The sequence below is a fragment of the Erythrolamprus reginae genome, chromosome 9, assembly GCF_031021105.1.
Source record: "Erythrolamprus reginae isolate rEryReg1 chromosome 9, rEryReg1.hap1, whole genome shotgun sequence".
Taxonomy (NCBI): Eukaryota; Metazoa; Chordata; class Lepidosauria; order Squamata; family Dipsadidae; genus Erythrolamprus; species Erythrolamprus reginae.
The window spans coordinates 33,147,832-33,159,865 of record NC_091958.1 but is presented as its reverse complement, the minus strand read 5'-3'; the positions used below and the strand labels follow the sequence as shown (position 1 = coordinate 33,159,865).

The window sequence follows — 12,034 nt, the reverse complement described above, 5'->3', positions numbered from 1 at the left end:
CTTTGCTTTTCTCAGATTCAAAATAAATAGCAATAGCACTTAGATTTACACGTGTTTCCTTGAAAATAAGACCCTGTTTTATATTTTTTTGAACCCTGAAATAATTGCTTGGCCTTATTGCTATGCACTCTAAAGCCTGATTGGGCTTATTATCAGGGGATTTCTTATTTGGGGAAAAAACAGGGTATATACACTGCCTCACAGTGCTTTGCAGCCTTCTCTCTTTCGAACAGTACTTAAAACCAATGACTATGTCTCAGCAACTACAGACAGCCAATCACACAACTCGAAATCAAACCAGGACTCAGCATGGTATTTAAAGGCTTTCTGTTGCCCTTGTCAAGCGCAATCCAAACCGCACTGAAACTGTCTCCTCGAATGGGGACGAAATATTAGCAACCAAATTGCCAAGCTCAGTGCTCCAATCAACAACAGAACTACCAACCCAAACTACGAATATTCAGACGTTTCACAGCTTTCTCTAAGCAGTTTACAGCCTCAGCATCTTGCCTCCCAACAAACTTCAATCCTCATTTTACTGATCTCAGAAGACTGGAGCTCAAGCTGAGTCAAGCCAGGATCAAACTGCTGGCAATGGACAAAATTAGCCTGCAATGCTGCATTCTAACCACTGTGCACAGCTCTTATTAACATTCATAAAACATGATAGTTACAAATCTGCTAATAAATAAATAAATATGAGAAAGCCATTCAATCCAACCTGGTGTTTCTCAGCCTTGGGAACTTTAAAGTGTGAATGCCTCTGGAGATTCTCAATCATCTTGTTCCAAAGGCAACTGGACTTTCTTGGCAGGTTTTTTTTCTTTCTTTCAAAACATTTCACTTCTCATCTAAAAAGTTTCTTCATTTCTGAAGACAAGAATTGAAGCCAAACCAAGGAAGCGTCTTGCACAAGAAGTGAAACTTTTTCAAGGGGAAAAATAAATAAAGTCCAGTTGCCTTTTGAAAAAGCACTTTCAATTTAAGGTGTATGGAGTTCAACTCCTAGCATTCCCCGGCCTGCTTTGAAACCCACACATCTTAAAGGTAAAGGTTGCGTATTTAAAGGCCTCACTCGCAATTTTGGGGGAAATCCAGAACTAAATTAAATATCTAGCTTTTAGTTAGGATGTCACATCAAGGTCATTCCTTGGTTTAAACTAAATCCACAAAAATGCAATCACCCACCAAAATTGGTCATGAGATTTCACTTGTGCAATGCCTTCTTTTTTTAAAAAAAAGTTTTTTGTTTTTTATTTCTCATACAAATATACTGTACATTCTCCTAACCATTAATAAACATTTACCTTACCTTTCCTAAAATTAATACATAAAAATATATGAGCGGTGTTGCTCTTTTACCATTCCATATGCTTCCCCTATTCCACAACAACCCTTCCTCTCCTTATCTCCTCTCTTTCCCCTTCTCTCACTTCTTCTCTCCTTTTCCACTTTCTTCTTTCCTTCTCTCCTTCTCTACTTACAGCAATAGCAATAGCATTTAGACTTATATACTGCTTCATAGTGCTTTTATAGTCCTCTCTAAGCAGTTTACAGAATCAGCATATCACCCCCAACAAGCTGGGTCCTCATTTGACCCCCCTCGGAAGGATGGAAGGCTGAGTCAACCTGGAACCGGTGGTGAGATCTGAACTGTTGAACTACAGCTAGCAGTTAGCTGAAGTAGCCACTGTGCCATCCCAGCTCATACTCCTCTCCTCTACCTTCCTTCCAACCTTCTCTCCTACTTTTATTTCCCGTCCCTTTCTCCCTCTCCTTTCCCCTTTCTTATTTCTCTTATCTCTCTCACACACACACGCTACACCAACCTAGAGTGACAAGGAAGCGGTCGTCTTGAGAATATGCCATGGCTTGCACTTGGTTTTCATGATGGAAGAGGATTTTTTCACAAGTCCTATTTTGTATGTTCCAGATGCAAATTTGACACCGCAGGTCTCCCCCACCTTGGGCAGAGGCAGAGGCCAGGACCTAGACAAGAACAGCCCATGTCATCAGGAAAATCTCAGGAAAGAGCTAGGAGATTAACTATTTAAGAAACAGGAAAATGCGATTAGGCTAAAAGTAATAATAATCAAGCAGCAGCAACTGGGTTGATCTACGCATGCATTGCCGGAGCTAGATGCACCAAGGGAGAGCTCTCCCATATGAAGAAGTAAAAGTGAAAGCTGACCCTCAACAACCCTCTCTAGCTTGCTGGAAGCGGATTGAGAGGAGAGTGAACTGAACAAGCTGTTGAAAAACTTTATCAGAAAGAGTTAAAAGTTGAAGCAAGTAACTCTTTTTTACGTGTTTGTGTGAAGAAGCGAGAACAAAGGGAAGATGGCGTCTACTGAGGAATTGGAGGGGAAAATGGATTCGCTGCTAAAAGGTTTTGCTGACATGGGCAAACTCCTCCAAGAAATGAAAAAGGATTTATCTGCACTGGGAACTGGAATGGCAGAATTGAAACAACAAACCAAAACACAAGATCAAAGGATTGGGAAGTTAGAGGTGGGAAAATCTCGCCAAGAACTTCGCATCATAAATCTTGAGGACAGACAGCGTTGAGCTAATCTTCGCTTGAGAGGCTTTCCCAAAGATTTTGGGGGGAGCAGACAACTCATTTAAGAAATCCTTCAGTGGTTCATTGAGAACAAAGTTACATGTGAGTTGCAAGAATTTGAAAGAGCGCATTGGGCTTTTGGACCCCGTAAGGGAGACTCAAAGGACATTGTTATTAGATTTGCTTCAGAAAGAAGAGCTGCAGAAATTTTTAAAGAGTTGAAGCAGATTTTAAATTTACGTTACAAAGCTTTTCCAATACGCTTTTAAAAAGATTTGTCTGCTGAGACCCTTAAGATGAGAAACCAGATGAGAGAAGTGTCTTCTCAGCTGTATGAAAATGGAATTAAATTTTCCTGGCGCTATCCTGCCACCATAATTGTGTTCAAAGATACCAAGTTTTTCCAGGCGAGATCGTTAGAAGAAGGAAGAAAGCTACTTTTCCAATTGGGATTAAATCCAGAGGGAGCAACCCAGGCATCGGTGGACCGGCCAGACCCAGCAGAACAAGAGCTCTCTCTTCAACCATTTCGCGAGGCAGAGCAAAGTAAAGAAGAGAAAATTGCTGCACTTCAAAGAGAGTTGGCTTCGCTTCAAAAGGAGAAGAAAGATGAGCCAAGAGTCACTCGTCAGAAGAAAAAATAATAATAAACTGAACTGAGTTGACTTGCTAACATGGTATTAAGTTTTTCAACAAATTAATCTTTTTTTGTATCTTTTTTTGGTTGTTCACGCTAGTTAACAAGGGGAGAGGAGGGAAGGAGGGGGGAATCTTTTATTATGCTGTAAAATGGGGGAGAAGGGAGGGCTTTCTGAGGGAATGTAGATCCAAAAGTGCCTCTCAGTAACGGAAGGTTTTTTTCGTTGCCTTCCCCTGGGGGGGGAGGTCAGGTTAGAGGCACCAGGTTGGGGATTCATTGCAACAAAAAACAATTTTCCGGTAGGCTCTGTTTTGTTGGAAGGGGAAATGCATTTAGACTATGTAAATGGGTGATTTAGGCCTTTTATCTCTCAATGTAAATGGTTTTTCATCACAGAAAAAGTGATGTAGAATCATGAAGCTGGCTAAGGACAGTAAGGCAGATGTTTTATTCCTCTCAGAAACTCATAAGGGAAGGGAAAAAACAGACAGATTACTTATAAATACTGAGTGGCAAAAAGTTTATGAGTCGAGAGGAACGAATCAAGCAAAAGGAGTAGCTATATTGGTTCACAGAAGAGTGCATTTTCAGTTAAGTAATATTAAGAGGGACAATGACGGCAGAATGTTATTTATTAAGGGGAAAATAAGAAACAAGTTAGTAACTTTAGCGGTCATTTATGCCCCAAATGTAAATGCAAAACAATTCATAATAAATGTAAAACGGAAATTAGATAATTTTGCGGAAGGTATAGTGATTTTAGCAGGCGACTTTAATTTGGAATTAACAACAGGGAAGGGGGAAAAGAAAAAGTTACATTTAAACAAAATTAATATGATGGACCTTCATCAAAACGTAGCCAATAGAGATACTTTCTACTCTGCAAGACATAATAAATTTAGCTGTATAGACTACATGTTAATTAATAAAACAGATAAGGTAAAATTTAAGAAAGCAGAAATGAAAGCTATCTGGCTATCAGATCATGCTCCTTTGTTAGCTGTGTTAGAGTTAGAGGTTTGTAGTAAACAAAGAATTTGGAGGTACAACCCCATCGTCTCAGCAAATGAGGAGAGTAGAATTAAATTACAAAGGGAACTTAATGGATTCTTTTGTACTAATGCAACAGGCGAGTATTAAGAAACAATAGTTTGGGATACACATAAAGCAGTGATGAGGGGTAACTGCATTAGTACGGAAGCTTTCCTTAGGAAATCCTGGGATGCTAAGAGAAATAATTTATTAAAAGAGATAGATTTAATCCAAGAAACCTTAAAAATCACAAGAAATAGAGAATGGAATTTATTACTATCATTCAAGAAAAAGAAATTACAATTACTGGATGAGGAAAGTTGGAATAAAATGAAGATGATTATGAAACATAGAATTAGAAGTTGGAATAATAAATCAATGAAGCAAATGGTACATTATTTGAAAAAAAGAAAAGAGAAATCTTATATTCCTGCTTTAAAAGATAAGGATGGTGTAATAAAACGTAGTAATGTAGAAATGGAAAAAATAATGAGAGATTTTTATGGGGAATTATATAAAAAAGAGCATGTTGTTTCACAAACCTCAGAGATTAAAAAATAATTAAAGGAAGAGGATAGCCAAATGTTAAATGCAAAAATTACAAGTGAGGAGATATCTAGAGTTATTAAGGGATTGAAACTTGCTAAAGCCCCAGGTCCAGATGGTTTTACTGCTGAATACTACAAAGTGTATATGAATGAATTATTACCATATATGGTGAAATTGTTTAATAATGTAATGGAGACTTTTGAAACTCCACAGACATGGAAAATGTCAGAAATTATAACGGTCCCAAAATCAGATCGTGATTTAATGGATCCTAGTTCCTATCGCCCCATTAGCCTGCTAAATCAGGACTACAAGATATTTATGAAAATATTGGCAAATAGGGTGGAGAATATATTACCAAAAATAATTGGAGAAGATCAATACGGATTTGTGAAAGGAAGGAAAATTTATGAACTAATAAGAAACGTGATCAATGTTTTACACCATGCTACCAGTACCAAAAGAAAATTAAGCATTTTAAAATTAGATGTTTATAAGGCTTTTGACAAAGTTAACCATGATTACCTATTTCAATTATGTAAAGACTTAAATATGGGAAACAAATTCTGTAAAGTTATAGAAACAATATATAAGGATAACGTGGCTCAAATTAGAGTAAATGGCAATAGAACAGAAATGGTTAAAATTCAGAATGGAACTAAACAGGGTTGCCCACTATCCCCAATGCTATTTGCATTAGCAATTGAGACATTAGCAAACAAAATTAGAAATGATAAGGAATGGAGAGGCTACCAAATAGGGGAACTTGAATTGAAATTAAACTTATTTGCAGATGATGCTATAGTGATGTCTGAAACCCCAATTGAAATGATGAAAAGAATAATGATACTACTTCAGGAATTTAAAGATCAATCTGGTCTTAAGGTTAATATAGAAAAATCAGAGATAATATGTTTAAATACTGGCCCTAAAGAGCAAATTGAGATCCAAAAAATTTCAGGATTGAAATTAGGTTGTTAAAAAATGAAATATTTGGGAATTTGGTTATTTAAAAATCCAATAAAAATAACAACGGCCAATTATAACTTAATATGGAAAAAAATCCAGAAGCAGATTAAAAATTGGAAGGGCAAAAAATTAGGAAGAATGGCTAAGATTAGGGCCCTTAAGATGATGATAATACCAAAGATGATGTATTTGTTTCAGGTTCTACCGGGTAGTTTTCCTGAGGCAAAATTAAGAGAATGGGATAGTAGACTAAATTTTTGGATTGAAGGAGACAAAAAATCCAGAATAAGGAAGCATTGGCATTTTGCACAAGAGAAAGAGGGAGGTTGGGGCAGCCCATGCTTAGTACTATATAGAAATGCATTTCAAATGGAAAGGTTAATCGAGCTACAGTTATGGGGGGAAAAGAAATGGGTAGAATTAGAAAAAGAAATTAATAACATAAATAACAAAGAACTACTATTTAAAAATTGGAGTAGAATTGAAATCGGTACCTTAAGTGATCCTTTTAAAGCATGTTTAGAAACATGGCTTAAATGGCAGAGGACAAGCAGAATAAAAGTATCCAAGTTATCAACGTTACATGGATTAAATATAGGGGATGATGCTAATCTAAGTAGAATTATTAAAATACTAAATAGTAAAGGGGTAACGAGAATTGAACAATTATATGAGAAAGATGGAAGAGTTAGCAGAACCAGATTGGAATGGTGGATCGGTAAACAGAATTGGTTGCAGATCAATGCAATATGTACATATTTAAATAAAAGTGAGAATAAAGAAATCTTCTTACGAGAAGAAAATAGTTTAGAAAAAATAATAAATGAAAAGATAAATGAAAGTAAAGCACAAGCCAGCAAAATATATAGGATGTTATTGCAAAGGGAAGAAGAAGTAGCTAAAAGTTTAACAAGATGTTGGCAGGATGATTTACAAATAGATGAAAGAGAAATGAAAGAAATAATAGAAAATATATATAAGATTAAAAATACGAGAGTTAAAGAGATGAGAAGAAAAATCTTATATAAGTGGTATTATACACCTGTACAAATTGCACACTTCCAGGGGAAAGAGAAGAGCAAATGTTGGCATGGGTGCCAGAAAAAAGGAATATTTATGCATATGATCTGGGAGTGTGCAGAAATACAGAAATTCTGGAAGGTAGTCCAGAATGAAATTAATAAAATGTTAAACATTAATTGGATTATTATAAAAGAAACAGCAATTTTAATTAAATATAGGGAATTAGGAGAATTTAAGGAAATTAAAACTGCAGCATTGGAAAGTGCTCAAGCGGTGATAGTTTTAGGATGGAAAGATTCTACAAAATGGACAGTACAAAATTGGTATTGGTATATGGTGGATCACATATATTTTGAAATTATGGAAATAAGATTAAATAATTTTGATGAGAATAAATTAGAGAAGCTGATGCGATGGAACAAGGTAAAAGATTATATGTTAAGTAAAATCTGTGATGTAAATACGAAAAATAAACTACAATCACTCTTTTAGTAAAATTTGCTCAAGATAGAGCCAAGGATTAATAGATAGATAAACAAGTTAAACCTCTTTGAATCCTCCTGTAGGGGTGGTGGGGGTGACGGGGTGTGTGTGTTGTTTGGTGATGGGCACAAGCACTGTGCACTGTTATATGTTTGTTTTTTGTAAACCTATAAAAATCAATAAAAATTATATATATTTTTTTTAAAAAAAGCAGCAGCAACTGAAAGCCGAGAAAGAGATGGGGATAAAATGAGTTTTTAATGCTGCTCAAAACCACATTTTTGAGCAGCATGTGATATCCATGTGTCTCAAGATTAAGAAGCAATTTTCAGCAGGGCTAAAGATACAGCTATTGTTTTAACCATTTCCCCCCAGTTGCAATGTATGGCTGTAAAAGCTGGAACATTAAGGAAGGCTGAGAGCCAAAGAATTGAGGCCTATAGTGCTGGAGAAGTCTCCTGCAAGTTCTTTGGACTGCAAAATGATCCAACCGGTCAGTCCTAGAGATCAACCCTGTCTAATCTTTAAAAGGCTACAAGATCCTGAAGATGAAACTCAAATACAGTGGTACCTTTACTCAAGAACTTAATTTGTTCCGTGACCAGGTTCTTAAGTAGAAAAGTTTGTAAATAGAAGCAATTTTTCCCATAGGAATCAATGTAAAAGCAAATAATGTGTGCAAACCCATTAGGAAAGACATAAAAGCTCGGAATTTTGGTGGGAGGAGGAGGAGGAAGAAGAGGAGGACAGTCGCTGCCAAAGAAAGAAGGTGAGGTGAGGGGAAATCAAAAAAATCAAAACCTTTAAGGCTTAAAAAAAAAGAGGGACTCTGAGGCGGCAAGGAGGAGCATGCGCCTCCCATACACCCGGCACAAGGCTGCCTCCCATACGCTGCGCCAGAGAGAGGAACCCAGGGGGAACGGCAGGAAACTGGCTGGACCTTCGTGCTACTCTCAAATTTCCTGGGAAATTTTTCCGGGCTCGGATTCTTAACTAGAAAATGGTTCTTAAGAAGGCAAAAAAAATTGAACACCCGGTTCTTATCTAGAAAAGTTCTTAAGTAGAGGCGTTCTTAGGTAGAGGTACCACTGTACTTTGACTACCTAATGAGAAGGAAGGACTCACTGGAGAAGAGCCTAATGCTGGGAACGATGGAGGGCAAAAGAAGAAGGGGATAGTTGAGAATGAAGTGGCTGGATGGAGTCACGGAATCAGTTGGTTTGAGCTTAAATGGACTCTGGGGGATAGTAGAGGACAGGAAGGCCTGGAGGAACGTTGTCCATGGGTCCCAATGGATCGGACATGATTTTGCAACTAACAACAACATTGCTTTGACAGAGATGTTGCATAAGGGCATAAGCTTCAAGACCAGAGAAGAATCACCACAATATATTAGGACTGCCCCCATCCTCCTCGCCTTTCATTAGTCATTAAAAACTCATCTCTGCCGCCAGGCATGGGAAAATTAACACACACACCAATTGTCAAGGTTGGTGTATGGTTTGATTTGATTGTGTGATTATTTTATTATAAGGGTTTTAAATTGTATTTTTAAAAATTGGATTTGTATACTGTTTATGTTTTTGTGAGCTGACCAGAGTCTTCGGAGAGGGGCGGCATACAAATCTAATAAATTATTATTATTAACATGCAATCACTTGTTAAACCGCTCACATTTATGAGCATTTGCAGTAACCATAATTTTTGGTGGGTTTTTGCCTGTTTCCAGTATTTAGTTCAGTTTCTGGGGGAGAAAAAAATATGCCCACTGGAAAAATGGACTTAACGACTGCAGCATTTGCTTAATGACCGGCGTTTTTGTTTGCTGTTAGCCACCAAGCAGTTCATAAAATTAGGGAAGGTGACCTCACTGAATGACAGCCATAACTTTGCAACTAACCATAATTGTCCAGCTGACCATAACTTTGGGCTCAGTTACAGGCCATAAGGGAAGGATTACCGTTGATTAAAAAATTATCACAATCTGAGCTTCAATAAATTTGTGTTTTGTCTGATCCAACCAACACATTGATTGATTGATTGATTGATTGATTGATTGATTGATTGACTCATTGGACTTATGTGCCACCCTTCTCCAAAGACTCAGGTGAGTCTGGTAAACTTATCTGTAATAAAATGGTGGGATGATCATACCTGGGCATTATGATTGAGAGCTAAAGTTGAAATCTCTTCTGGGTGACCTAGCCAATGCTGTTGGGATCCAGAGTGCAAGTCTTCCACAATCAGCACACAACCACAACTGTAGGCAAAGAAACCTGGCAGAGAGGTGGGGGGAAGGGAATAACTTATAACAAGTAGAATCTCTCCCCCACCACCAGCACTTTCCCCGATAAAATATACATGTCTCCCAGATTGCAAAACACACCTAGACTTCAGGATATTCTATAAAGGAAATGTTAAGACATTCATGACTGGGAGAGCCATGTTAACAGGTCAGCCAATGAATAGGCATAGCAACTAAGTCAGCCAATGGGAATTAAACATTTCTGAGTCTGTGCAAAGAATCGAAACTGAAGCTTAAGTCTTGGGTGTGGCTCAGTTCACTCTGCACTCTCTGCCCACTCGGCTCTCTTGTTCACTCTGTGCTTGTCTGCTGCTGAAATGAAACTAACTGTTCTTGGCTACCTTCAAACTGCTTGAAGAAAAAACTCTGCTAATGGTATTGTAAATTCTTCTGTTACTATGTTTATAAATAAGTTATTGAATCCAGCTGAATCAGTCATCTGTGGGTGCTTCTGGTTTTGATTTTGCAACAAACTTTAATAGCAAATACTGCAGGCCAGAGAAAATATTCAAACTAAATTTGAGGGGATCATCATGGTAGATTTGGACCATGTTTTTTTAAAAAAGAGACTTAGAAAGTCTATGGAATTTCTCAGTCATCCAGGTCATGGTTATTTCCAAAGTTGCTTTTTCAAGAGGAAACTGGACTTTCTGAAAATTTCCAGAAAGCCCAGTTGCCTCTTGAAAAAGCACCTTTGGAGTGAGTCTTAGAAAACCTTTAAAAAGATTCCAAAGACTGCCACTGTTCCCTTGAGGGCATGAAGGTAAATGAAGGTAATAAAATCTGGGAATTAATTTCATGGGCGCACCTGTGTCTGGGTTCCAAACCATGTTCCCTCGGGCATTCCCATTGTAGCCAATCACAGCTTTCAGCTTCAGACCCTCATTAGCGGTTGGAGGAGAAAATACCTTCAAAGGCAAACATGAGTCAAAGGTGGATACAATGAGGACCCAGATCGTTGGGAGCAAATAGACTGACTCTGTAAACTGCTTAGAGGGGGCTGTAAAAGAACTATGAGGCGGTATATAAGTCTAAAGACTATTGCTATGAGCCCAGTATAAATTGCTATAACAGGTGGTCCTCAACTTACGACCACAGCTTAACCCAAAAATTTTGTGGCTAAGTGAGAAATTTGTTAAGTGAGTTTTGCCCCGTTTTACAGCCTATCATCACAATCGTTTAGTTATTAACACGGTCATTAAGTGAGTCTGGTTCCTCGTGTACTTTGCTTGTCAGGTCACAAAAGAGAAGCACATGAATATGAACCAGTTGCCAAATGTTGATCACATGATCATGGGGATTGCGCAACATTGTAAGTGTGAAAAGGGTCGTAAGTCCCTTTTATCATTGCCTTTGTAATTTTGAAAGTCACTAAGTGAACTGTTGTAAGTTGAGGATTACCTGTACTTTACGCTTCAGCAGACAAACCAACCCTGCTTATTAAATTAATTTATAGCTATTTTCCCAAGAAATGATTTCAGAATAGTTAAGCCACTTATCAATATCTCTCTGTTACACTCGGACTGGATGAACTACACTAAATTACAGTTTGATCGGCTTTGCCTTACAATACTGGGCAGACTCAGCCTTTAATATTTGTAAACCAGGACTGGTGGCTGAGCAAATTTATTTATTTTATTTTATTTTTTAAAATAATTTTTATTGAATTTTTTGAAAACAAAAACAACAAAAGATCAAGACAAAAATCAATAGATGACAAAAACATCAAATGTAACATACATATTTACAATTGTAATTGTAATTATTTATTTTATTTTTATTTTATTTGACTTCTATGCCATCCAATCCTGAATGACTCAAATGAATGCCCCCCCCCCAAAAAAATAGTTTTATGCTATAAATCAGCATTGAAGAATTGACAATAATTTCTTCCCAATCAAGTCAAATCTTACCTTGGAAGGTGCAGAAGACCTGAAACGGGGTATGAAGTGCCGGTAGCAATCTGGTCGGATATTTTGGGATAAAGACCCTTTCATTTCATTTCTTTTGTCTAGCACATGAGAATAAGAAAACACACTGAGTTTATCTTTAAACATAAAGTTTTAATATTCTAGCTCTAAAAAGATCAGTTAAATCCAAACAGATGGTTAGTCTCTTGGGATAGAAAGTACTGTAAGATTGAATCTTGTTTTCTGACTTGTACTGTGCTAACTTCTGCCACTGATATTTATGAACTGCCTGGATTTTAACAGTGGCCTATCGTTTATGAAATGATATGTTCAAGTGTTTAAAAGCAAGTTATACATTAGTTATACATTCAAAATTCTAATCCAATTCCATGTTATTTGTAGATTCCCATTTCATGCTTTATCTTTCTATATTTTTTCTCATCTTTTCATTTTCCCCCCAAATTGCTTAATGAAAGCATTTTAAAAAATAAAGGAAAGAAAGAATAAATATCTAATGTTGTTTTCTGCTTGCTACTGCTGGAAACCATTAGCCGTGATGT

At 37.1% G+C, this 12,034-nt stretch overlaps 1 protein-coding gene across 4 annotated transcripts in view; it reads right to left on the bottom strand.

The window, feature by feature from the left end:
• LOC139172078 (WD repeat-containing protein 90-like) overlaps positions 1-12,034 on the bottom strand; it is an 88,689-nt gene that overhangs the window by 25,941 nt on the left and 50,714 nt on the right. For all 4 annotated transcript variants that reach the window (XR_011559833.1, XM_070760806.1, XM_070760807.1 and 1 more), the window contains 4 exons: positions 11,478-11,575; positions 10,373-10,472; positions 9,414-9,535; positions 1,830-1,989 (listed from right to left, as the gene is read on the bottom strand). Coding sequence is in view for 3 of the 4 variants with exons in the window: in XM_070760806.1 (XP_070616907.1) it covers positions 1,830-1,989; positions 9,414-9,535; positions 10,373-10,472; positions 11,478-11,575 (480 nt within the window). In the remaining variant the exon portion in view is untranslated. The remainder of the gene's footprint in view (positions 1-1,829; positions 1,990-9,413; positions 9,536-10,372; positions 10,473-11,477; positions 11,576-12,034) is intronic.